At 46.4% G+C, this 24,406-nt stretch overlaps 1 protein-coding gene across 1 annotated transcript; it reads left to right on the top strand.

Moving 5' to 3' along the window:
* The first annotated feature begins 227 nt into the window (after positions 1 to 227).
* SREBP (Sterol regulatory element binding protein) lies at positions 228 to 24,066 on the top strand. Its single transcript, XM_089566288.1, has 16 exons — positions 228 to 425; positions 2,147 to 2,430; positions 3,980 to 4,243; positions 5,546 to 5,736; positions 7,544 to 7,676; positions 7,780 to 7,903; positions 8,146 to 8,481; positions 10,713 to 11,147; positions 11,975 to 12,147; positions 12,551 to 12,716; positions 13,769 to 13,856; positions 14,753 to 14,962; positions 15,860 to 16,025; positions 17,988 to 18,149; positions 19,476 to 19,599; positions 23,108 to 24,066. The coding sequence occupies exons 1-16, from the start codon at positions 395 to 397 to the stop codon at positions 23,311 to 23,313; spliced, it is 3,093 nt and encodes a 1,030-aa protein (XP_089422414.1). The 5' UTR covers positions 228 to 394; the 3' UTR covers positions 23,314 to 24,066.
* The last annotated feature ends 340 nt before the right edge of the window (positions 24,067 to 24,406 follow it).

Here is a 24,406-nt window from a genome sequence, read left to right as displayed (position 1 = left end):
CACGTGGGGCATAATCTTTTTCGCTTCTCACCGCTAAAACTTTGACGCTGTCCTCACTAGAGATGTTTGTAAAGTAAAAAACGTTTTGAACTAATTTATTGCTAACATTGCTTTTTGTTACATAAAACTAGCTTTACTTTATAAAATTTATTTTGTTTGTTAAGGTGTACGAATCAACTGCTGCATGACGAAACTGGGAATACTGGTGACGTCAAATCACCCGATCGGTGGCGTGTTTTCCATTGGTCGAGTTCTCGTGGTCTCATGTCGGAAGTGTAAGCGGTTCGCTGTGCGATTTGGTGCTGACATGCGTCTGTGAAAATATCCTTCAAATAAGTTGATTTAATCTGAGGTCTAATTGTATCTCGCAAGGGAACGCGAGAAATACAATGCCATGGACTCCACATCCCCTTCGGACATCGATGGTGCGTATCGTTGTCACTCGGGGAAGAACATCTCTGCACTGTCTTTTGATCTAGACGATTTTCGATTGCGAGCCTTTCGTGGATTTCGTGGGGAACTGCAAAACTTGTAGCAAACACACGATACGCAGCGAGTGAGGCGTGTTTGGTTAGATGCTATGCCAGTCGTTTGGGTACTGCGTGTCGCTGTTGCTAGTTTGACGCATGTTTGTCGCATCTCTGTCATCATGCTACGTTCGCTCTTCGTTAACGTTTAGTTTAGCCCGGTTGCCTATAGAATGGGCTGCAACACTGCATATGCGATACAAGCCGTCAGTGTAATAAAAACCAAATCGGCGTGCTGTTAAAAGGCTCGGGCTAAATATAAACAGTACCATGCACTACTGTAGCTGCTAGTAAGTACTATTTTATTTAAATATACGCATCTTGGAACAAATGCGAGAAGACAACACTACCTGCGTGTACCTGCATTGTGCGCAGCGCGGTGCTGTGGCGGGGATATTCGCCGATTACGGTGCGTGTGCTACTCGCGCTTCAAGCGTCTGCCGAATCATGCATGCTGCACTGAACTCGGCGATGTGTGCACAGAAGAAAACATTATCACATTTTTATTTTATTTATTTATATAGGATCTGCTGTATAGCTCGGAGGAATTATTCTTGAGTAATTTTAATGTAGTGCCGGGTTCCCAACGTACTCTGTGTTTCTGTAGAGTTGTCACCTAACGTCGGCGCTGCAGTGAATGAGTGCAACAAATATCGACTGTTGCGGAAATAAACGCGCCCCGTAAAATGATTCTTTCAGCTAAACGGGCGCATTGTTCGAGCTCAAATTTCGCATAGAAATGGCATTTGGTCGGCAGAATTGTTTAATACCACGTTTGCTTAGGGTACTTACCTGATTCGAACAGAATAAGTCGGATATTCACATCGTCTGCGGTGACGACGAAGGAAATTAAGCTGCTCTGTCAGCTATCGCACCGGTGGCGCCATCTCGTTTGTTGGTCGTGAACAATCAGCAAAGGAAAGGGTTTTGGGGGGTTTGAAGACGCTCTTTCAACTGGTTTTTTAATGCTCACAGAAAACATAGCTTGCTGAAAACTAAGTTTTGCCAAGCTAAGTTTTCTGTGAGCATTAAAAAACCAGTTGAAAGAGCATCTTCAAACCCCCCAAAACCCCTTCCTTTGCCGATTGTTCACGACCAACAAACGCGATGGCGCCACCGGTGCGATAGCTGACAGAGCAGCTTAATTTCCTTCGTCGTCACCGCAGACGATGTGAATATCCGACTTATTCTGTTAGAATCAGGTAAGTACCCCAAGCAAACGTGGTATTAAACAATTCTGCCGACCAAATGCCATTTCTAGGCGAAATTTGAGCTCGAACAATGAGCCCGTTTAGCTGAAAGAAGCATTTTACGGGGCGCGTCTATTTCCGCAACACGCGATATGTGCACCGGAGGCCATAGCTGTACCTTTCCCTCTGCCATTGGTCAGCCCCAGATTTTGTTAACGGAGCCAGGGAACGACGTTGCTTGCCGTATGTCGTCCTTGATGTCACCAGTGGCCGCGCTGCCATGGGGAAGGGAAAAAAGAAATCTTAGATACGCCCCCGTTTCTTACTGTTGTAATGTACCTAGTCTCATGACAGTCTTTGGATTCAATTTGTGGTACTTTTTTTATTTTTATAAGCAAATGTGGAATTTGGAAACTCTCTTCATTCCAGACATGTTCAACTTGATGCCAGAGTCCCTCATTGGGTCCTCTGAGCTTTTTGACAATGATCTTTTGGGAAGCCTGCCGATGCTGCCGGATGACCCGGCACTCATGGGCATCAAAGAGGAGGACTTGGACCTTGAATTTTTTGAGGGAGAAGCGACCCTGGCTGATGGACTGGTGACCAACCCCAACTCATACTTGACAAGTGAACCAGTGGTGCCCACCATCCTCCATGTGACAGCGCCCGTCCAGGAGCCCCCCAAGCGTACGCTGGTCGTGCAACCACAGAAGGTGCATTTGCCTGTGCTCTTGTCATAAGTACCTGTTCATGTTCTAATAGGTGAAGAGCACACCACAGAATTTCATATGACATGTTAGGGTGCCTGCAACCTGAGCATCTGGCAGGCTGGCTGGAAGCTGGCAGGCTGGTGGATAATTGGCCTGCGAGAGGCTTTCTACTGTTTGGCTTGATTAAAAAAAATGCTGGTACAAGTAGTCAAACTGCATAGATGGGTGTTCTGAACATCTTGTTATTGCAAGCATGCTATACTTGCCAATGCAACACCATGTGCACGTTTTGAGGATCTCAAAAAATATTGTCGCAAACCTTTGTAAAGTGTTTCCTCATGCTCGGAGCCCCTGACAAGCCGCTTTATCATCTTGTTTGTGACATGAGATGCAATTAAATTTATCTGGGAGAATCGTAGCCACTCAAATCTGCTTCTACGCTGTTTGAGATTGTCATGGGTGTTTTCCGGGCCTTATCCGAGAAGTTCTTTGTCAGCTTTAGACTAAGTGCAACTGAGAGCTGTCAGGATTCGGTTCTTCGACGGTTCTTCGTTTTAATTCTTTGTGGGCGTAGGTCAGCCCAGTAAAGAGTTGTTGCATTGTCACTCCAATCTGCTTTATCGGTGTTGTCAGCACCTCATAACATTATGATCTTAATAAATTGAAACGCAGCTCTGAGGCTCCCTTTTTACGAGGTGAATTACCATATTTACTCGCATAATGAATGCACTTTTTTCTCAGACAGTCTGAAAATTTGTGAATGTGTTCATTACACAGAGTAAAATATTCAGAAAAAAAATTGAAGCAGTGAAAACTGTATGAAAAGTATGCCGATTGAATAAATAATTCACCCTGTACAACTTATGTTCAAAATAAAATAAAAGCACAATTTCCGCGCTAGAGAGCGTAGTCAGCAACTTTTATCTTAAATCCGCAGGGTTAATTTGTGTAGTGGCTCGTAGTGCTGCCTAATGCCTAAAGACAGAGCAACGAGAGATCACTTTTGCACAACTCTCAGCACTCAGCACGAAGTCTAACCAAACAATCCGTAATATGGCAGAAACAACCAGACGTGGTTTCTTTTGGTTGTATGTTTCCTTGCCCAACAGCTTTACTGGCATTTCGTCATGTACGGTGAGATATAATAGTCTGGACATTCGACAAATGGCGCTTGATATTGCATAGTTGCTTCGGTGTTTCAAAGAGAGCTCCTGCTAGCGTTCAGTATCTTCATTAGCAGATTGCATGCCAAAAGATGGTGCGCATTCATTATGTGAAGGGGGAAAAAATTGCATTTTTTGACAGCCTAAGTAGGGGGCGCGTTCATTATTTGAGCATATTCATAACGTGAGTAAACAGGATAAAATCAAATGTTCAGCGAGCCAGGTTAGTGCATACGGTGTGCAGTGGGCTTCTTTATTTTCCTTGTTTGAGAGGGCTTATGTGCCCCCAGACGTAAGGTAGGAAGTGAACCCTGGGATCTGCATAGCTTGAGCTTGGTGCTGGATGCTTCCGCCGTGGTGTTAACGGGTGGTGGTGCTGTACTCAACAGGTATGCATCCCAGCAGCAACGACAGCAGCGGCGCACAGCCAGCCTGCCGCAGTGGCAGCAACGGCTGCTGCTGCCAACACCACCCGGCAGCCCCAGAAGGTGACGGTGGTGCGGCCGTTTTCACACCAGGCGGTGGCACCGCGGGTGGCCACACTGCAGCCCAACCCCATGCCCTCTGTGGCCGAACTGCTGGCCGCACTCAAGGAGCAGCAGACTCAGCAGCAGCAACGCATCAGCCGCCTTTCACAGCTGCCCACCCAGAAGGTGATGCCCCCCCCCCCCAGCCATTGTCAGCTAGCGCGCCTCCTCGTTTTTAGCTTGTGTGGGGCTTCTGTAGTGAAAGCTCTTTTCTCTCTGCTGCTGAAGGTTAAGACAGGCACAGAAACGTGCTCCTCAGCTGTCTCCTGCCTTTGTGCTGAATGCTTCATGTTTGACTTTAGCCTGCCATTTACAGTGTAGCAGACTAAAGCATCTTGGTTGGCTGGAATCTCTGTTGGAAGTGGAAAAATCAAAAAGGCGCTGCACGGTGCTTTGTGATCTGTGAGGAGCAGTGCGCTGGCTGAATTCGATATAGCAGACTCGCATCATTCAAGAGGAGGTAAATCCTCAGAAATTAAGAGAGCACAACTTTAAGCAATGGTGATTCAACTAATTTCTGCTCATTGCTTGAAGTATTTGACTTGAAGTAAGGCATTTTTTTGGATTTCCATCTTCGTATTTATGGAAGTCATGAGCTTAAACCCTGAAAAAAAACAACGTAAATTTGCTTTCTACCTTTAGTAGTAACTGCCGTACGTACTGCGTCTGTCTCTGTAGATGTATATCGACATGTGCAATTCAGGCTGCGCGTGACCAGGACATATGTAGTTGAATTGAGCTGCAGCTACAGTTTCGCACATTCTTGAAAAATATGGTATGGCAGTGTTAGCAGTGAGCTCAAATGCATACGTAGACCTTTCATGGCATGCAGCTATGCTACCAGGACCTGCCCAGTCAAGAAATACCACACGTTGTTGACAGTGCTAGTGGTGGCTGCAGTGCTTACTGAGCTTTTTATTTTCAACAGTACCCCTTTCATGAAACTCCTGAGAGGTGGGCTGGCACAAATTCTTTTGTCACTACAAGGGCCGTGGCATCTGTTTTCATGCTTGCTGCAACTGTGGATTTCATTTGTTGAATTGTGCAGAGTGAGACTGGCTAAAACTATCAGACCCGTCCAAATCAACATCACTGTGGCATATTTCTTACTTGCGGAATCGTGGGATGGCATGTCATACTCTTGCGTACAGTTGCTCGTGCAGCTTGTTGCCATCACTGGCTTGTTGATTCTCATGACTTGCACACCCCTCTTGTGCCACCTTTCCACGTGGAGCTTGTTGCGTGTACTGAATTTCCCTGATTGGTAAATTGTCCAGTGCTTGTTTGGAACACGATGATCACGATCCCGTTGCTTTTCCTGCCAAAGTTGTGTGCATACTACTGCAAAAAGAAGAAGCAAGTTGAAAATTTAACATTGCTTTTCCTTAAAGTCGGGGGTTTCCTTTTTCATTGTGTTCGGTGATGCAGGTGCAGCAGATGCTGCTGCAGCAGTTGGTGAAGGACAACACATGTGCAGCCAACACAGCTGGCAGCATCCTGGCCTACACTCCCCTCTCGCCTGCACCCATGGTTGCGACAGCGCCCCAAGCAGCCCCTCTCTTGGCTGCCACTTCTGCCACGGGTATCCCACTCGTTTTGGAAGCTGACAAGCTGAGCAGGTGTGTGATGTGGTACAGCTCGCATCAGTGTTCGTAGATGAAAGCAGGTATTTGTTACGCAAAGGCCATAATTGGGATGATGAATGAGCTTTTAAATACAGCTCTTGACAGCTTCCCTCAGTGAAGTTACAGCCACTGACCAATAATTTGGAGACAGTGGAACCTCACTGTAGTAAACTTACATATAGTAAAAACACTGGCATCCGCAACACCGCAACCTAGTCTAAGAAGCATCAGCATGCGTGACCACATTATTTTCTGTGTTCCACAAGTGCATCCAAACATTGTTGTAAGGTTTCCTCCTAAAATATATCTTAGAAGCACTGTTAGCGCATATTTCTATGCTAACGCAATAGAAGAAACGCTAAGTGTCCTTGAGTGAGTTTTCTGGTGACAGCAGTGCAGATGGCATCAGAAGAGTCAATTCCCACACTGTATTGGAACACTTGCAGGAATATGACAACTTACCATGTTTACTCGTGTAATAAACCCACTCGCATGATGAATCCACCCTCCACTTTGTCGTTAAGCTTTTTTCTTTTTTTTTAGTGTTAGCTTTTCTTGCCACATTTCTCAGTTTCGCACTGTGAGCAGCGTAGACATTGGCAGCGCACCAAGATGCTATGTGTCGATAACATCACAGCATGTTCATCTTTTGACAAGTGTTCTTGTGGATATGGCGTGCTAGGCAAACTGGGCAGAGTGCCATGACATACTTGAGCGCTGGCAACAGTGACTTGCTTAGCGCACTGCTGTGCACCCAGCTGCTCCAGTGTATATGTTTAGAAAGCTGGTGAGCACTCAAGCATTGGTGAGGAGCATAGTTTAAACAAGAACGCTGTAAACATCCCCTACTGTGAAATGCTATGAGGAAACAGGACTGATGCTTGGGCGAGTTGGTATGCCATGTTCAAGAAGAACAGCGCTTGTCTTTGTGTATCTTCCTGTGGTCCTTGTCTTTTCGCGCTGTTCTTCTTGAAACAGGACCTTCGGGCCAACAAGAAATTTGGCGAACTCAGGATTGTGAGCAGAAAGCATAGCCCCTCTGGCACCGCAGCTAATGCTTAAACATTTGCATTAGGCATGCACACCTAACTGTCCTGCAAGTTTTTATTTTTTTACTCGCATAAAAATGTACACCTAGCCTTCAGGGCCAATGTTCAACATGTCTTTATCTCATCGCGATTGGCCGGCGCCGTCGTCTATCACAAAATCGTCATATTGCGCTGTGATACAGCAAACACCTTTCGAAGCAAACGGTGCTAAACACTGGCAACGTGAACGCAGCTGACCTCGTGCTTTCATTGATGATGGATGGATGGACAGACAGGCCGGTGGATGGGCGGACAGGCGGACGTGTGATATGAAGTTTTGACTCTCACAAAAAATTCTGTCGAAACTTTTTGCCATGTAATGAATCCTTCCCCGAAATTAATGTCAACTTTTCTGGGAAAAAACAGTGAAAAAAAAAAAACGAAAAGAGCTGCATCGTAGCAGCCTCACATTCATTACATCCCTTCTGTCCACTGCTTACAAAGGAAGCTAGCACAGAGTGCACTTAATTTCTCTGAGAAAACAGTTCCATTATTATTCCGGTCCCACTGCCTTCGTAAAAGAGGTCAGCGACTCTTGTAAAGTACAGAAAACTGAAGGTTTGTTGTAGTAGCTGCCCAGGAATTGCACTTTCTATGTCCGTTTATGAGGGAATCGAAGCCCTTGCCAACCTCTTGTAGCATGTGCACTTGCAAAGAGTCACAGTTGTGTGTGAGCAAATTAATGATTGTCACATTTGCTGTTTGCATGTCAGGGTGGTGACAGTCAAGCCGCCTAACAAGGGGGAGAAACGCAATGCCCACAACGCTATTGAACGGCGTTACCGAAGCAGCATCAATGACAAGATTGTTGAGCTTAAGAACATTGTTGTTGGACCCGAAGCCAAGGTAGGTGTCCTGTCAAGCTGTGCCCCGCTGTGGTGCATCAGAAGCAGCTGCATGCTGCACACTGTGGCAACACCAAAGTTCTCACTGTTGCTTCTCTCGGCAGCTGAACAAGTCCGCCGTTCTGAGGAAGGCCATAGACTACTTGCGTTACCTGCAAAATGTCAATGCCAAGCTGAAGCAGGAAAACCTTGTGCTTAAGATGGCTGTCCAGCAGACAGGTGCCACAGGTAAGCCTAGTACAAACCCCACCCCTCTTGTATGCGCCTGCTCAAGCTACATCTGCTGTTCAGTGCATAGTTCTGACTAGGCTATATGTTTACTGTGCCACCACTTGAGGGAGTGTAGGACAGGTCCCAGCTGTCCGAGTTCTCAGTCAGCTCAGTGAGGTGGCTTTGGTTGTGCTGAGAGAGGCTTTTGTCCTGCAGTGGTATTAAACTTTAGGAATTCTACTGGTCTGCTTGCAATCCAGTGGCTGATGTGCTGCTGGACCAGAAGGCCCTGGTTGCCGAAGCAAGCCAAGAGGCCATGACTCCACCGTCTTCGGACATGAGTTCTCCGGACCATGCGTTGGAGGACACGAGCAGCTCGGAGCCACCCTCGCCACCGCAGAGTCCGTTAGAGTCCAAGTTTCCCTTGCGGGGTGCCATGATGCATACGTCACGCATGGCCCTCTGCATCTTCACTTTTGCATTCTTTGCACTCAACCCCTTCGGCTGGCTGCTGGCTGGGCGACAGGGCGATGCCTACACGCTGTCCTCTTCGGCTGCAGCGGGACGTTCCATTCTTTCGGAGGAAGGAGACCCTGGTGAGTGATGATGCTCAGCACACACCTGCGAATTTTAGCGAGTCTCCGGACACTGTAAGCTGGGCACCTTGCGAGCTGTGTCATTCTGTGGTGGCTGTGGTAGGAAAGTGTCGCATTCTTTACGCCTATTAGCCTAGTTGTTCTTTCGTTTGAGTGCAAAGATCTTTTAATTTCTTTGAAGTTTTTTCTAGTGTCTCTAGACCACTTGCTCTTCAACAAAGCACCCTAGTTTGTTTATCCACATGTCAAGACCAGATGGAAGCACTTGACTTTCTTTTTTTTTTTTCTATTGAAGCTGAGCACATCAGTTTGGCCATAGCTCCTCATTGATTTGCATATTTCAGAAACAAGTGTGGTGCAGTGGAGGGTGTCACGAAATATAGGCATATTAGCAAAATGAACTGGTGCTGTGTCTTCTACTATGTTCTGCTGTGTGCATTTAAAGACCAGCTCTAGCTCACAATAACTCGTACCCCCACTGACCTGTGCTCGTCAGTTGGCTCAAGGGCCCCCATCAGAGTTGTGACTGAGGGGCGATGCATTAGTATATGCAGACAACCGATAGGTGAAAGAAGTAAGGGGGGGGGGGGGGGAGTACAGCAAAACCTGATTAAGTATGCAGCCTTCCACGCAGTAGCAGCCGCTGTCACAGCTGGGCCGCCGTTACTTTGGTGTTTCGAGCTGCTCATTGCTGTGCCTGTTTCCCTTTTTTCCTTTCTCTGCTCCACTCAACCCCTTTCAGTGACTTCTTTTGCTCAACAACCCGTGCTGCCTTCTTTCTACAGCCATAGTCACCTTCTCCTTTGCACTTGTCTGACACGCGCTTTTACCCAACCTTACTGAAAAGCTGGCTTCTCCTGGTAGCGCATGTCTGATGCTGGTGGTGTAGGTCACTTTAGCTACCTTGAAGAGCTTGGTGAAAAAAAAACAAAACAATTCATACTACAGATCATAATAGCAGCTGACAGTATGAATAAATAAATAAATAAATAAATAAATAAATAAATAAATAAATAAATAAATAAATAAATAAATAAGGCGAGGTGCATCCTGAAGCATTATTTGGCATCTCCTGCGGAATATTGTAGATTCTTTGTTCTTGATTTGCAGAATTTAAAAATTTCTGCCGAAGAAAGTTTGGGGCTTTAGCTGTAGCTTTAATAATTTTCACATGACTCGGCTTCTCCACAGTAAAATGGTTTTGCAGTTTAGACATGCCGCAGCAAAATTTCATTTTCATCCATGTTCATAGTTACCACTCCCATGCTGCTGGCTGACCGGCAGCACTACATGGATGTGATTCAGTCCCATCTGGTTGCCTTTTTGCTTTATTTACATTGTTATTGATAACGTGCTTCCCATGACTATTGACCACCACTAGCGACAATGCCCAAGGAGGGCACTTCACAGAAGTTTTACAGTAGAAAGCTGATGAGGAAACTGTTACCTTCTTCGCGTTCAGAGACATAGATAGTGCATTTGTGACTTCTCCAGTGTGATGAAGCGAAGATAGCGTGAAGCCTACCATAGGAGAAATTGTGTGCGCTCTAGACCTTCTCCAAGTAAAGGGCCCAATAGAACAGTTGGAATCCGGTTTAAGTGCCATAAAACACAACACAGCTTTTACTAAATCGGGGTGAATATTCCAGTTGTAAGGTGTACTGATGCTTCGCGCATAGTTTTTCTGTGGTCCGGCAAGGTACACCTTGACAAGTTTTCAGTGTACATGGTTGAACGTGTTGCAAGTGCAGTAGGCTGGTTGTTTTCAAAGTGCCTGTTGGATTTCTTATCTTCTGTCATCGGTCACATGGTGGCAATGCAAGGATTTGCAGTTGGCACATTTTCAATGTTGCTCATTGCTGGCAATGGCAGGAGGAGCACAAGCCATTGCCCTCCTTTCTCATCTTCCGTTGCTCTGTATCAGGGCATCTCAGTTGCTTAAATATGTTACCAAATGTGACTGGAGTTATTTGAGATAAGCAAAACATTTTGAAACAGTGTTGGCAGACAACAGACGAGAAAGAAGACACACAGAACACACACAATGCGCTGTGTTCTGTGTGTCTTCTTTCTCGTCCGTTGTCTGCCAGCGAAAAATAATGCTCTACCAACTCGCCCAGCATCATACCTTGCTGAAGCAAAACATGCATTGCAATTTAGATCTGACCTTGTTGGTTCTGATTTTGAGTTTGAAGTCCTTACACGGGCTCTTTTATGCTTTGGCTTTTCAGACAACACATGGTTTGGTGTCTCCCCCATGTCCCTGCTGGGATGGTTGCTAAATATCCTGGTGACTGTGGCCTGTCTGGGGCGTCTCCTGCTCTATGGTGATGGCCTGGCCCAGGCCCAGGGCAAAGCTAGTGCGGCCTTTTGGAGGCACCGCAAGCAGGCCGATGCTGACCTGGCCCAGGGGCGCCCGCGGCGAGCGGCCGAGCAGCTGGGAGCCTGCCTGGGTGCCCTGGGCCAGTCGTCCAGCTGGAGCCTGCCCGAGGCCCTCTGCGCGGTGGGCTGGCAGACCCTGCGGCAGCTGCTGCAGTCGGCCCGTGTGGGCCTCTGGCTGGAGCGCCGAGCCGCGGGCGGATGGCAGCTGGATGCCACGCAGCGTGCACGCACGGCCGCCCACCTTGCACTGGCCCACCACCAGCTCAGCGAGCTGCACCTGCTGGGTGAGGGCATGCTGCACTTGGGTAGCATCTCTTCCACCACGAGAAGGGGCCTGGAAGTGGGAACTTCTTAATTGTTCTGGCTGATGTTCAGCGGAAATTAATGATGTGGCTGCAAGATCGCGGCTGCTGTGCAACCAAGGCTATTATACATCCTAGGCAAAATGGGCGAGGTGCACGTCAAAAGTCAGCGGAAAGGATCGTCGGGAAATCATGGGCTGCCGCTACTTCTGGTTTATACTTTCTCTTCCTGCTCGCATGCTTCATCACAGTCGCAATGCTGGTATCATTTATTCTACCAATTTAATTGTGCCGTGGCATCACTGATGCTACTGCATCATTGCAAGGACAACATGATGTCATCAGTATTCTGCTTTGTGGCATGTGCTCACAAAAAATGTGACCTGCAAAGGAACCAAATTAATTAAAATGGGATGAAGCTTTCGGTGGGCACGCCGTGTTGAGACGTGATGTGTGCAATGGCATATATGCGTCATTTGCTAGTTTGATGCTTGTTAAGCTCGTTCAAACGCATGTGAAACTGGCTGCAGTGCATATGTGCAAAAGCGAACCTACACTGGCATCTTAACCTGCACCACACACACTTACTTTTCAGAATCATCTGTTTCTGCGCTCGTATCATACACATATGGAGCACAAATAAATTGGTGAATAAACCATGCCTGCATGTCCGGTGACCGAGCACTAGGTGAATGGCGGAGTAGCACATTCCTGTTATGTATTTGGCCATTTCTGAGAATGGCTAATGATAGGCTGGTTGAGCCATGCCTTGCTAATTTCCAAGCGCTGTTGTGGCCCACTGGGTGCAGGTCATGTGTCCTCCTGGGGGCGCTGGCAAGGTGTGGCCCATGCCCTGGCCTCTGTCAACTGGGCCCAGGTGGCTGGTGTGGAAAGGCTGGGTCCTCGCCTCCTCTGCGACATCTACTTGGGGGCTGCAATGCGACTGCTTGACTGCTGCCACGTGCGACTCCTGTTTGCCCCTGTGAGCACCTTTGCACTCTTCGTGGTCTCCCTTGTTGAGAAGCAGGTGGTGGGTCGGCATCGCTGCTGATGGGTTTGAGTTGTGCTGCGTCCGTGGTTATAGTAGTGCAAGTGTGCATCAGTGAGTGCAGTCTGTTCCAACACGGTGCGCAGGAAGGCTAGCGTAAGTCAGCGCCCAGCGGGTGTGAACATAGCATGAAGTGACAGCTTAAATGAAGGTTACAGGTTAAAGGAATTTAGAGGTAGAATTAGGAGGTAGAGAGCCGGCAGTTCAAATTGTAATCGAGATTTTGTAATTAGCGAAGTTTTACTGTAGTAACCCCTCTCAGCCTCTTATTACTTTGTTTGCTGTTTGCATGTAGTTTGTAATTTGGGGTCTTAATCTTTTCTGCCATTGTTTGCAGAGGATTCTTCTCTTCCGTGCCCGCTGTGTCTGGTCCTCACCGAATGCGGTGCCTGCTGAGTTGAAGTGGGTCTTTGAGGAGAGTGGCCGCAGTTTCCTTCTCAGTCGAGAGTGGATTCCACTGCAGGGGCCGTCAGAGGATGCGTTGACCCGTAGGGCAGGCAGCTGTGAGTGTTTCTCACTTGAGATGCATTGCACCAGCAGCTTTAATTATCTTGTCACTTTTGCAGGGATAATCTTGCAGCCAAACCTGAACTGTCAAGCAGCGTAGGCTAGAGCAACTTGTGTCCTGAAGGCTTGCCCACCTTATTCACGATACCTGTGCTGCACTTGTTCATTCATCCATTTGTTTACTGCACATAGAGGCTTTGGCTGAGGTTATTGCTTTATTTGGGAGCATTGGTGCAAGGGTGTTTGATCAGGCTGTTTTTGAAATGCTTATGCAAGAAGATTCCGTCTTAGGCAGCACAAAAAAGTGGGTTAACTGGCACCAGGCTGAAAACTGTGCCTCCCTGTGGATAGCAGTTTGTTTTAGGCTGGTTTCTGGAGGTGTTTGTCGTTCAAATTAAGTCCAGACTTTGTGACATCATCTTGAGCCTCACTGCTGCTACTAGCATTCAAAAAAATTATCTTGAAGCCCAAAAACATCTTTACACTGAGTGTATTTGCAAGTGAGTGTGGCTATCAGGAAGTCTGGCATGCTTCCTTAGAAGACTTGTGAAACTATGATCTTAAATTCTGCACAAAAATTCACCACTTAGTAAAGTTTCTAATTACTTCGAAACTTCAAGTAGATTTCTTTGACTAAATCACTTATGATATGTGTAAGAAGTCTGGAACTGCATCATTATTTTTAAAAAAAGCTCGCAATATTTATTGGTGACCGGTGACCCATAAAAATGGGTACGGCAAAGAAAAAGTTGTGAGACTTCACCTTGAATTGCGGCACATCCAGCACACAAGACAGAACATGAACAGGTTCCCAGAATCTCTGCCCTACACCTGCTTGAATGGTCTGTGTCACGTGAGCATGAAGGAAAAATGAAGTCTGCTGCCTGCTGAATCTTTAGTCGCATCAGAAGAAGGGACCGAGTTGGTCCCGGCATGCTATGATTTCCTCTCCGACGCTTGGCTGATGCCAGAGCCTTTTTCTGTGTTACGAACTGAACCAGATGGGTGAAGATGATCACTTTCAAGAAGGGTGTTTGCTGGCTTGCAGGCTCCTTGCTTGCGGCTGTTTCACAGCTGTACCGGGAACGTGTGCTGCATAGAGCGGTCGCTGCACTTGCTGCTTCAGGGAGACCAAGGTTGGTTGACCCATTGCAGTGCCTTTTGCATTACCATCATTGTGTGTCAGATCAGATTGGTGCGGGGATTTGAAACTGGTCTACATCAGCACAGAAGCATATGGGCAAAGGAAAGAAAGTGGATACAACACAAGTGCTTATTGGGAGCTGAAGTTTGTTTACATTCTTCATGGATATGTGCGTATAAATACCAGTAGTTAAAAAAAAAGCAAAAAAAAAGTCGAAGCCCCTCATCTCTTTGGCTCGAATGTTAACTTTTTGGGGCATGGGAGGCCACTGGCTGCCCGGGCAGGAGAATAGAGGGGAGTGACGGCCCGGCGGCGTCTCCATCTAGCGGTGCCCCTGCCTCCTTTGGCTAGGAGCATCCTTGCGTTTTTCGGAAAGCCAATCACAGCCCCCTTGCGACTGATGTCGAGAAGGCAGATGCCATTGCAGGGCAGGATTTGTGCAAAAGACCAGCACTGGTGGTCGCCACGAGGCTTGGGAATTGTAATTTGTAATAATTCATAAATTATTGGCTCATTTTTGTAGATGTGCACACTCAGTGGCATTTGCTCTATAAAATGCTCACATTTGATATCCACTTTCAAAACAGTTTCAAAGGCCCTTTAATTAAAAGATAAAGGCAGCTTTGGTTTCTAGACGCTCAAGTATTTACAAGCAGTGAATGGTGTTGAAAGTGGTACTGTGGATTGTTACATTGCAAGTCTGGATTTGTGCCTGTTTCCTTTGTCTGTGTGTGCTGCTGTCGTCCAGTAGAACAGTGGCCCACTGGCCAAACAGTGTCTGTTGAGCACGTGCTAGCCACAGCACTGGGGTGCCATTTGTGGGTGCAGTGGTGCTTGTTGTGTGATTCGCTGTCTTAAGTGCTTTTCTTCTGTGCCCCCCCACTGCAGCCGAGGTGGGCCCGATGCTCTGCACCTGGTGGAGCTGCTGGAGGGCGCCAGCGAAGGTGGTGTCAGCGCCATGGGTGCTGTGGAGCGGGATGAACTGGCCCTCTGTTGGGCGGCTCTGCTGCGAGTGGCACTGCTCTGGGCACGCGGGGAGCAGGCCCTCCAGGAGTGCGTCCAGGCTGAGGCTGCTCTGCGCAACGTGCACGACCACACGTGAGCACTGATGATAACCTTGTGGAAACTGGCAGTTGTGCGGAGTAGAGATAACCTGTATGCTACAGACGCGCTGTGTGTCGGGAGGTTTATGCAAGCAGGTCATTGGATTAGGTTGAAGCACTTGTTCACCGTATTTACACGATTGTAAGTCCACCCCCCACCCAGATTGCATGTCAGGAAAAAAAAAAAACGGTATGCCCAATGAAAATATATTATAGTCACTGGACTACTCATCCACACTTGCGTCATCGTCCTTACTAGTGCTGCTGTTGTCATCGCTGCTGCGGTCCCACAGCACGTTGTTCTAATGTCGTTGCCCAGTGAAATCCCACACTTCATTAACAACCACAGCACATCATCGTCCCATGAAATCCCGCAAAAATTCCATTATTTACGTATCAGTGTATAATTTTGTGTAATGTCTCTGAGCTGCATTTTTCTTTGTAGTTGTTGTTATCACTGTTCTCTGTAATGCATTCAGCCCTGAGTATTGGGAGAGGAGAATTCAGTAATTACCTTGGTAATCAATTGTTGCTTTCTGAGGCTTTTTCATGCGCGCAGCGTCGTCGGCACAGTACGTCATAACAGAAAACTTTTTTTTCCTGGTGACCAGAGAGAATGGTAGCCACTTGGCTTGAGTCTCAGAGTCATGAGGGTCATGTGGAGGCTCCCGAAAATGGGCCGTCTGTTATTATGCCATCAAAATGTGCTCGGGCAGCTGCACTTAGCGGCAGGAGGAAGAGGAGGGAGGGAGGGAGTTGCATGGCCTAGCAGCTGCTACAAAAAGTTTGGGACTTTTGATTTGTTGCAGCTTCTGCAAGCATACCATCATGCATGGCATGTTGGGTTACAGAGTAGTAGTTGAGCGTGGGCATTGTTGTGCTCGTCCTGCAGGGACCCACTGCCCCGGGCGGTGGCCTCTGCCATGATGGCACGCAAGGGGCTCCTGGCTACACAGCAGCCGTCTGCACGTGACACCCTCAATGCTTGCAACCGGGCCAGCACACGCTTGTGGGATTGCGCCAGCCATCCCAGGCATCTGGCCAGTGCTACTTCACAGGCAAGTACTTTTGTGGCTCATGTATTTTGCACATCCTTTACTGACCACAAAGGGGGGGGGGGGGGCTTGATAGGACAGAAATCGCGTTATTTTTGTTCGCTTCAAAATTTTACAGCTTTGTGTATAAAATTAAAGCTTATTCTTGGACAGGAAAAGGAAAACTTGGTTGAAAGAGACAGTGATCAGATGACTCAAATGTCTCCAGTGACCATTTACGGTACTCGTCTCTCAGTGCACCACATAGTAGAGTGATGTATGGCTGTCGCTACTCAGATGCTAAGGCTAGTGTCGTGCAGCTGTGTAGGCCTGCAAGCCACGTGTACAACCTTTGTCAAATGCAAAGAGCCAAAGGGGTTTAATTTTGGGCCATACTAGGTGGCTCGTTTATTATACATCACCAGCATCACAAATCACTTGACTGTGAAAGCAACTCTGAAAGGGTGGACTTCCACAGATCAGATACTACCAGAGCACCACTACATGTCTTAGAAGCCAACCCTTTATGTATAATTTTTCTCAAAAGTAATGAGCCAAAGCGCCTCACCTATAAACCCTCTAGCTACTTTGTACTCAATGCTTGCTCTGCAATGTACTGTTCGACTCCTCTGCGTAAGATTTCATATTAAAGGAGCCTTGAAGACAACTGCATCCAATTTCCTATGACCCTATGACCACCAGTTTAAAGTGAATGACAGTGTAGCCTAGCCTTTGGGATCGGGGCAAAAAAAGAAGAAAGGTTTCTTGACACATCGCAGTCCACTTGTGGCATTGGCCAGTGATGTCAACACCTGTACTTTATTTCTTAGTCTTTTTTAGCTCATAAAAGCTCAGTTTTCAGTGAAAGAAGCACCTTTGCACATTTGAATACTGTAATTTGTCTTCTTCAGTGTCCGTTTAATTTGTTGTAGGTGTCCACCACACTTGTGTGTGTGTACCGTCCTGAATGCAGTGCCTGCCACTGTGGCATTTTGATGTGGGGCTGTACGCTGCAAGCTCACCGCAGGAGGATGCCGAAGTCAAGAGTGCCTGCTTTTGCAGTGCATTGTAGTTGCATTGCATGCCTAGTGCAAACAGTGCAGTGCTTCTGCAGTGCAATTGCAAGGCCAGTGCCATGTCATCGTTCCACATTGATGCACTTCTGACAGCACACTGTTTATTGCGACAAGATTTTGCCATATGCTTGCCATTTTTTTCCTGTTTGCTATAACGAAGTTTGGCTGTTGGCTGTATTGAACGGGGTTGGCCCTAAAACGGATATATTGGACACCCTAGCACCAAGCAGGGCTCACTCAGATGGCAGGCTTCACCGCACTGCGGAGGAGACGGGCAACACTGCGGTAAGCGTTCGTGCCAAGGCTCAGGGTTTTATCTCGCACTCACCAACAGCAGCACGGAAGTGTGGAGGATTGCCAGGCGCTCAGCGCATGTTATACCTCTCATGCGCATCGACAGTGCCCCAGAAGCGGTGACATGGACGTTTGTAACTATCCTGCGCTCATTTCAGCTGCGAAGATGTGGTGAAAACGGTGGTAACTTTCGCTCTGGTGTACTGTTTTCCACACTACACAGCTGTAACACCGGGACGATAGCACAACTGATGCTCGGTTTCTTGCGGCCTCTGGAATTGCCACAAGCCCTTCAGTACGGAGGTTTCCCCATATTTTTTTACTCAACATCGCCCGAGTTGCTGTCCTTTCACTGACTAAACCCCATTGCACTTACGCACATTTTTGACAGAATTTCATATTTTCGGCTGTATCGAAGGCTGGAATGTTTGTTTCTCATCCGCTATTAACATGTCTTACATGTCAAAACCTTTCTGGAAATGCTTGGCTGCATTATTGGACCAGATAAGGTGTGCCAATGAAATCTTTTTTTTTCTTTGTTGATAGCTGTAGTATTTTGATTTGATGAGCTACCCTGCTTCCACCTTGTTGATTGTGAGTGGACATCTCACGGCAGGTGCTTCTCACCACAAGCTGCGAGTGGCTGCTGCAAACCCGAGCTGAGCTGTGGGAGCGCAGTGGCAAAACCCCCGCATCGGGGCCTCACACGGATGGCTTCCATCGGGATCTGGCCCTGTTCCGGCGCCTGGCCCAGAACTCCCCAGAGCTGCAGCTGAAGGTGAGCAGTGTCGTTGGAAAGAGAAATAACAGTGTTCTTGTCTGTCTGTAAATGTTGCAAATGTTACTGCATTCAAACTAAGGTACCAGTACGCTGTGGTCAGCCGCAGGTGTTAAAATCGTGTGCCAATGTTTCTAGTGGAGTTTTCGTCCGAGCTTATTTGCACTGCTGCTAAGAGTTGTTACACGGATGCTTTGGAGGCTTGAGTTGCCGTGCGGCTCCTCCACTTGAAGAAGTTTTGTTTTAATGATGAGGTTCCTAGACGTAATGATGATGCAGTGAGATTCCCGTTTATCTTATCTGAGAATCTTTCATGCGTCTCTCCTGAAAAAGATGGGGTGCATGAAACCTTCATCCCCTCGTAAACTTCTGCCGTATTTCCAGTATGCTGTCCCCTCGTCCCTCGTGTTACATTCTTGTATTTCCTTTTTTTTACTTTTTCACGCCTGCAAAAGCAATACTCGCATTACAATCGTGGTCACGCTACATCTTGGTAAATACAGTACTTGTTGGGATGTTGTACCATCTGGGAACATACTGACTAGAAGAATAAAAAACCTGACAGAGTGGTTACCATTATGTAATGCACAATGCAGCAACAGCTGTTTGTGGTGGTAATGCAGCAGTACAAGAAAGCGTGCCCTTAATAGCTGTCAGTTTAAAACTCGAAGGGACATTTTGATTGTTGATGATTTCAGGGTATCGGCACACATTTTCTTTGCTTGACTGGTTGCATTTTTCGGTAGAATTCAGAAGTGCTGGTTCGCCTGCTCGTTACTTTCCTCAGGTGGTTATGACAGAATCAATTTTTCCCTTTGCCCCGTTTCATTGGTATATACTCGTTCTGCATCGCCACTCAGTCACCTGTAATTATTTTCTCAGCACCTTACAATCTCGGATGATAATAATGTCACGGGACCGCAAAAAATATATCAACCAAAGAAAGCGAAATCCGCACGCAGAAGTATGGAGAATGCATTCAAGCAGACCTGCTTGTGGCTGACAGAGTTCATTTACAGTTGCACAGCCACCGCTTACCATGCGGCTGGTGGTAGTGATGTCAGCTATGTATGGGCAGCGTGTAATGCTCGAAGGTGCGGTCACGGCTTGCACATTCTTACATTCTGTAGTGGCGCGAGAGTGTGTTTGGAACATTAGCAATTCTGCACATTGTACACAGTGCACTGTGCCAAGGGAGTTTACAAAATTCGTGTCACCGTGAAAATTGTGTCAGTTGTAATCATATCATCAAGATTGTACAGTTTATAATGCACTTGCTACTTCTGCGAACCACCTGCTAAAAGCGGAACATTTTCATGTCTGCAGTTACACCTGTACGAAGCCACTCAGCGTGTTGTGGCTGGAGCAAACCCTGTGAAGACCCAGCTGGGATTGGACCGCTGCTTACGGAGGCGCCTTTCACATTATCCATCCGTTGTCTGTGCCAAAGGTGGGTGTGCACATTGCCTACCCTTGTGTCAGTGGTTTCCAGGCACCCCTGGTGAACTGTTATCTTTCGTATAGGCTTTTTTATATACCGTATTTACTCGCATAATGATCGCACTCGCGTAATGATCGCACCTCCGAATTTTGTTGGCAAAATTCAATTTTTTTTATTCCCCGCATAATGATTGCACCCGGAAATTGCCTCTGCAATTTGTCGACGATGTCAAGTCTGGCCGACGATGATCATACTTGCTATCTGTCTGACAGATGGCGCGTACAGACGACCATCTTGCTCTGTCAGCATTGCAGCGGCAGCTGCCTGCTGGCTGACCTGCAGTCACACGGGCAGTCTAAATGCAGTTATGCGTAATCGCGGATACCAAACTTATCTGCGGTAATCTTAAATCATGGTTCGCCATTGTCGCAAGGCTCGTCACCGTTCTGGGTTGCAGTGCAACGAAGTGACACGGTGATAAACTTTATTGCTCACGTAAATAATAAGCCCTGGGATACGGGAACGTCAAAAATGAATCTTCCTTGAGGATTGCTGGCCTGTACCGAGTTGCTGGTAGGAGTAATAACTGTGATACAAGCTAGTTTTACGTTCGTAGCTGTGTAGCAGATGCCGCTGTTGCAATGCGAGTGACCCGATCTGCTTGCACGCCAGCTCCGCTGCTAAGGCGTCGCTGAGATCGATCATATATATTTCTTTTAAGGGGGGACACTGGTCTTGAAAAAAAAAATTTTATTAATGGAGTCACAGTTACGAAATCTCCAGGGCATATGTATTTTTGTGTGCTGATTCTAAATATGTCATTTAATTCCATGTAAAACAATTCCTTGAGCACTTACAGACTTTTTATGCAAGTGTTTTGCGAAGAGTTTTGAAGAAAATTCGCTGCGGGAAACTTGCTGAAATGTATGCCATTCGGTTCTCCTAACACCAAGGAATGCAATAAGGGTAAAATTATCATCCTGGCTCTCATAGAACTTAAGTTATAGAGTTTTGAAGTTGTTGCTTCAGAAATGAGAAGGGAAATGTGTATTCCTGTGTGTGAAGTGGCAGCTTCAGTACCCTATTACTCAAGTTCTATGAGAGCCAGGATGATAATTTTACCCTTATTGCATTCCTTGGTGTCAGGAGAACCCAATGGCATACATTTCAGCGAGTTTCCTGCAGCAAATTTTCTTCAAAACTCTCTGCAAAATACTTGCACAAAAATTGCATAAGTGCTCAAGGAATTGTTTTACATGAAATTAAATGACATATCTAGAATCAGTGCACAAAAATACATGTGCCCTGAAAATTTCATAACTATGACTAAATTAATAAAATTTTCTTTTCAAGACCAGTGTCCCCCCTTAATACGAAACAATTAGGTTGTCAGTATGTCAGCATTATAAGTAGACCATCGATTATAGCGTTGGTTAGTGCAAAAGCGCCGTTCACTGTGGCTTCGATACGAAACAAGTTAGGCCTAGCGACGACTAGGGAGTACTGAGCGCCGTCGTCCGCTGCACTCGCGGGCAGCACCATTGTGGAAAGCTCGCGGAACCTGGTGCTGCGAGCGTTCCGAATTTGTCGCCTACTTTAACGATGCGGCAGGGACAAGACATTTTTCGGCTTAACGGCGGTAAAATGCATAGCTTGAGCGCCGGGGATGTTGTTGGTCGCTGTTGCTGCGCCATCGGATGAGATCGAAGGCTGCACAAAAGCGCCATTGCGCAGCACCTCTTGGAACGTGATTTAGTGCGAAGAAAGTATGTTCTTGAAGCGGGCCAGCTCGTGCGCTTTTCGCACTCTATCTTCTCGGTTAACGACGTAAGCCGAGATCGGTTTGCGATAACCGCGCTTAGCGGCGTAATGCGTAACTGCGGGTAGCGTACCCTAGTGACAAGGGTAATCTGACCTGCAACTTGTTTGCGTTTTCGGGGCTCAGAAATTTTTTGTTAAAAATTTACCCCGCGTTATGATCGCACCCCTAAATTTGAATCAATTTTTTTAAAAGAAAGTGCGATCATTATGCGAGTAAATACGGTATATGTATATTTTGTTTGATGTGAGGATTGCACACTCAAGTTTTTGGCCACGCATGTGTTTAAAGGCTTTTTGTTACTTCTTTCATGTAATTCTGTTGCATCAGGCAGAGTTGCAGCAACATCAGTGTACTGTAATCAGTGCACTGTTACCCAAGGCGCACAGTATAAAGAGCTCCTAGAGACCAAATTGCTTGTGTACAAACTCTAATGCATCCTATTCTTGAATATGCTTCATATATGTGGAACACTTACAAGCAGTGCTAAATTAATGAAATTGAACCTGTACTACAGAAAGCTATAAAATTTATCTGCTGCTGCTATGATTTATCATTCCTCACCCTCATCTGCCCTGTCCTCCCTAAACTTAACTCTAGTGCATTCTGCCCCTAAACTTAACTCTAGTGCATTCTGCCCCTAAACTTAACTCTAGTGCATTCTGCCCCTAAACTTAACTCTGGTCTCATCCCGTCAGAAAATGGAATCCTTGAAGCTTCTACACTCTAGTGCATCCTGCTTGCTGTCTTCAGGAAGGTAACCATATCTCGTTATCTACTCCATCAGCAACTAGGAGTCATCACAATCTTAGTATTCAACCTATTTTTGTACATACTAGCACTTTCAGATGCGTGACTGTAGAACGAACATTCGCCAAAAAGGAGCAAACTGGGCTAAAACAAATGATTAATCAGTGATTCTGGGAACTACAGAAGGTGACTAAAGGAGCATCAGAAATGGATGTTCCTAAAGGGCGTGCCAAGTTGAATGCTTTGACAGACCGCTACAAAAAAACCAAGCACACTACCGCCAGAAGCTCAGCCACAATCGTTACCTCTGAGAAAGCATTATCATTGCACTGACTCCCAGAGTCGTTCTACATCATCAACTCTGCACACACTTAAACACGTGGGTCCATGCTTGAAGCATACGCATGCTTATTACAACAGTCATCATGAGTATAAATACGGCTGACCTGTTTATCATTTCATATGGGAACAAGGGACTTGTATGTCCGGAAACATCACTTGTTTTAGCGAATTTTTCTTGCTTTTGGTGAGTGTTTGTTCCACAGTCATGTTTTTTTTTCCTTGCCAGACAAGTTTTCGTCCAATGTTGGACTGTGTTGTATCTCTCCCCACACTGTGGAGAGTAGGAATTCACTACATGGCTGCATTTGCTTGTTATCCCTTCCAGATTTCTTTGCTGCTATTGAGTTGGTTTAAATGATGTTTAGGTATGCAGTGGCTTCTCGGGCGTTTATATTTTATTGTTGATCATGTGCTTTTGATGCATGAAATTTTTTCTTGTTGTACTATACTTCCATGTAACACCCTCCTGCTGTGGGTACAGAATGTTGCTGTGGAAAAAGGAGCAATAAAACTGCTCAGCCTTACTGCTACATGTTGGACATGTGGGCGGCTTTTTGCATTCTGACCGTGTAACCTTTCCGTTTGGGTGACCGTGCATGTTTGCAGGGAGCACTGAGAATGAGCCAAGAAAGGAAGAGGCAGATGCGCTGTTGCTGGCATGCAAGCACCTGGGTTCCCTGACTAGCCGGGATCAGAAGGACGGCATGCTCGCGGAAGCTGCGAGTATCCTTGGAGCCCTGGGCCACAGGCGGGCTCTGCACCAGTGCCAGCGGCTCATGGTTGCCCCCGCCGTGGCCTCCGCTGCATGCTGAGCAGCCGTACATCTTGCTGGTCATTTTATTGTACAGAGAGATATTTATAGTATAGAGGCGTGGCACCACAACTGCAAATCTTGTTTATCCATGTGTTTACGACACTGACGTGCCTGCTTAATGTTCATAGAATTGCGAAATGTGAACCTATTTGTGTTTGTTTGCCTTGGCATTAAAACTTCTTTTTGCCTTGATTTTGAAAGAGGATTGTTGGCATTGCTGCATGGCAGCCAGACAACTCCTCGGTTACGTACAAACGTGGCCCTTTCCTGTGCATTTTTTCACCTCTGTTCCATCTTCATCCATCACAGTATTTTGTTTATTGTAATTGTAAGTACACTGTACATAGCTGCACCACATCTCACCTTCATTAAGCTTTGTGTAATTCTGTTCATGGCTTTCATTGTTTCATTTTAGAAATGTTTGTAAAATGTATCAAGTTTGAGTAACAGAATTTGGGCTAACATGCCTTCAGTCTGAAGTTCCATATTAATATTGTGCAGTATGTACTATACCTGGTCCATAACTTCATAACTTGATACAAACAAAATTCCTGCAGCCTCTAGCCCTTTTACATTCATTGTTGTGTGGGGGTAATGTGTTGATCTCTTCTTGGCTCTACCCTCAACATTGAAGATATGAATTGCCATTTTTTTTTTTGCAAAGTTATAATTGGCAATTGCAGAATGTATTTTGGCAAGAAAGTTGCCTTTGTCAAGTGTAGTGCTGAAATAAACTGGCATTTAAGTGACACTTGCATGGAGCCTGAACTGTTAGTGCCAAAATGGCGAACTCCTTTTTGAAATCACATAGCACGTTGCCACAGGCGTGCAGCAAATGAGAGCTCGCATTGTGGTTGAGGCATTTGGTTCTTTGAGGCAGTCTGGCATACAAATATGGTAGACTATCATGATGACGAACTCAGTGCAGTTTGTTGATTTCCCATGAGCTCAGTGCAAAAAGAAATGCACTTACAGTGAAACCTCATTAATTCCGATATGGGACCAGAGAAAATATCAGTTAACCGAAAGTCGAATTACAAATGAGAACAGAAAAGTTAACAAAGTGTCCCACATCAGCATTTCTTCAGTGC

This window comes from Amblyomma mixtum, chromosome 1 (assembly GCF_055824585.1).
Source record: "Amblyomma mixtum isolate Tamu chromosome 1, ASM5582458v1, whole genome shotgun sequence".
NCBI lineage: Eukaryota > Metazoa > Arthropoda > Arachnida > Ixodida > Ixodidae > Amblyomma > Amblyomma mixtum.
Note: the sequence above shows the minus strand (reverse complement) of the source record. Positions and strands in the feature narration are given on the sequence as shown.

Excerpts from the sequence above, each read along its gene's own strand:
- SREBP (XM_089566288.1), top strand. The coding sequence starts at position 395 with ATGGACTCCACATCCCCTTCGGACATCGATG. Across the intron at positions 7,904-8,145 it reads CCAGCAGACAGGTGCCACAG|TGGCTGATGTGCTGCTGGAC; the intron begins GTAAGCCTAGTA and ends CTTGCAATCCAG. Across the intron at positions 12,717-13,768 it reads GACCCGTAGGGCAGGCAGCT|GCTCCTTGCTTGCGGCTGTT; the intron begins GTGAGTGTTTCT and ends GCTGGCTTGCAG.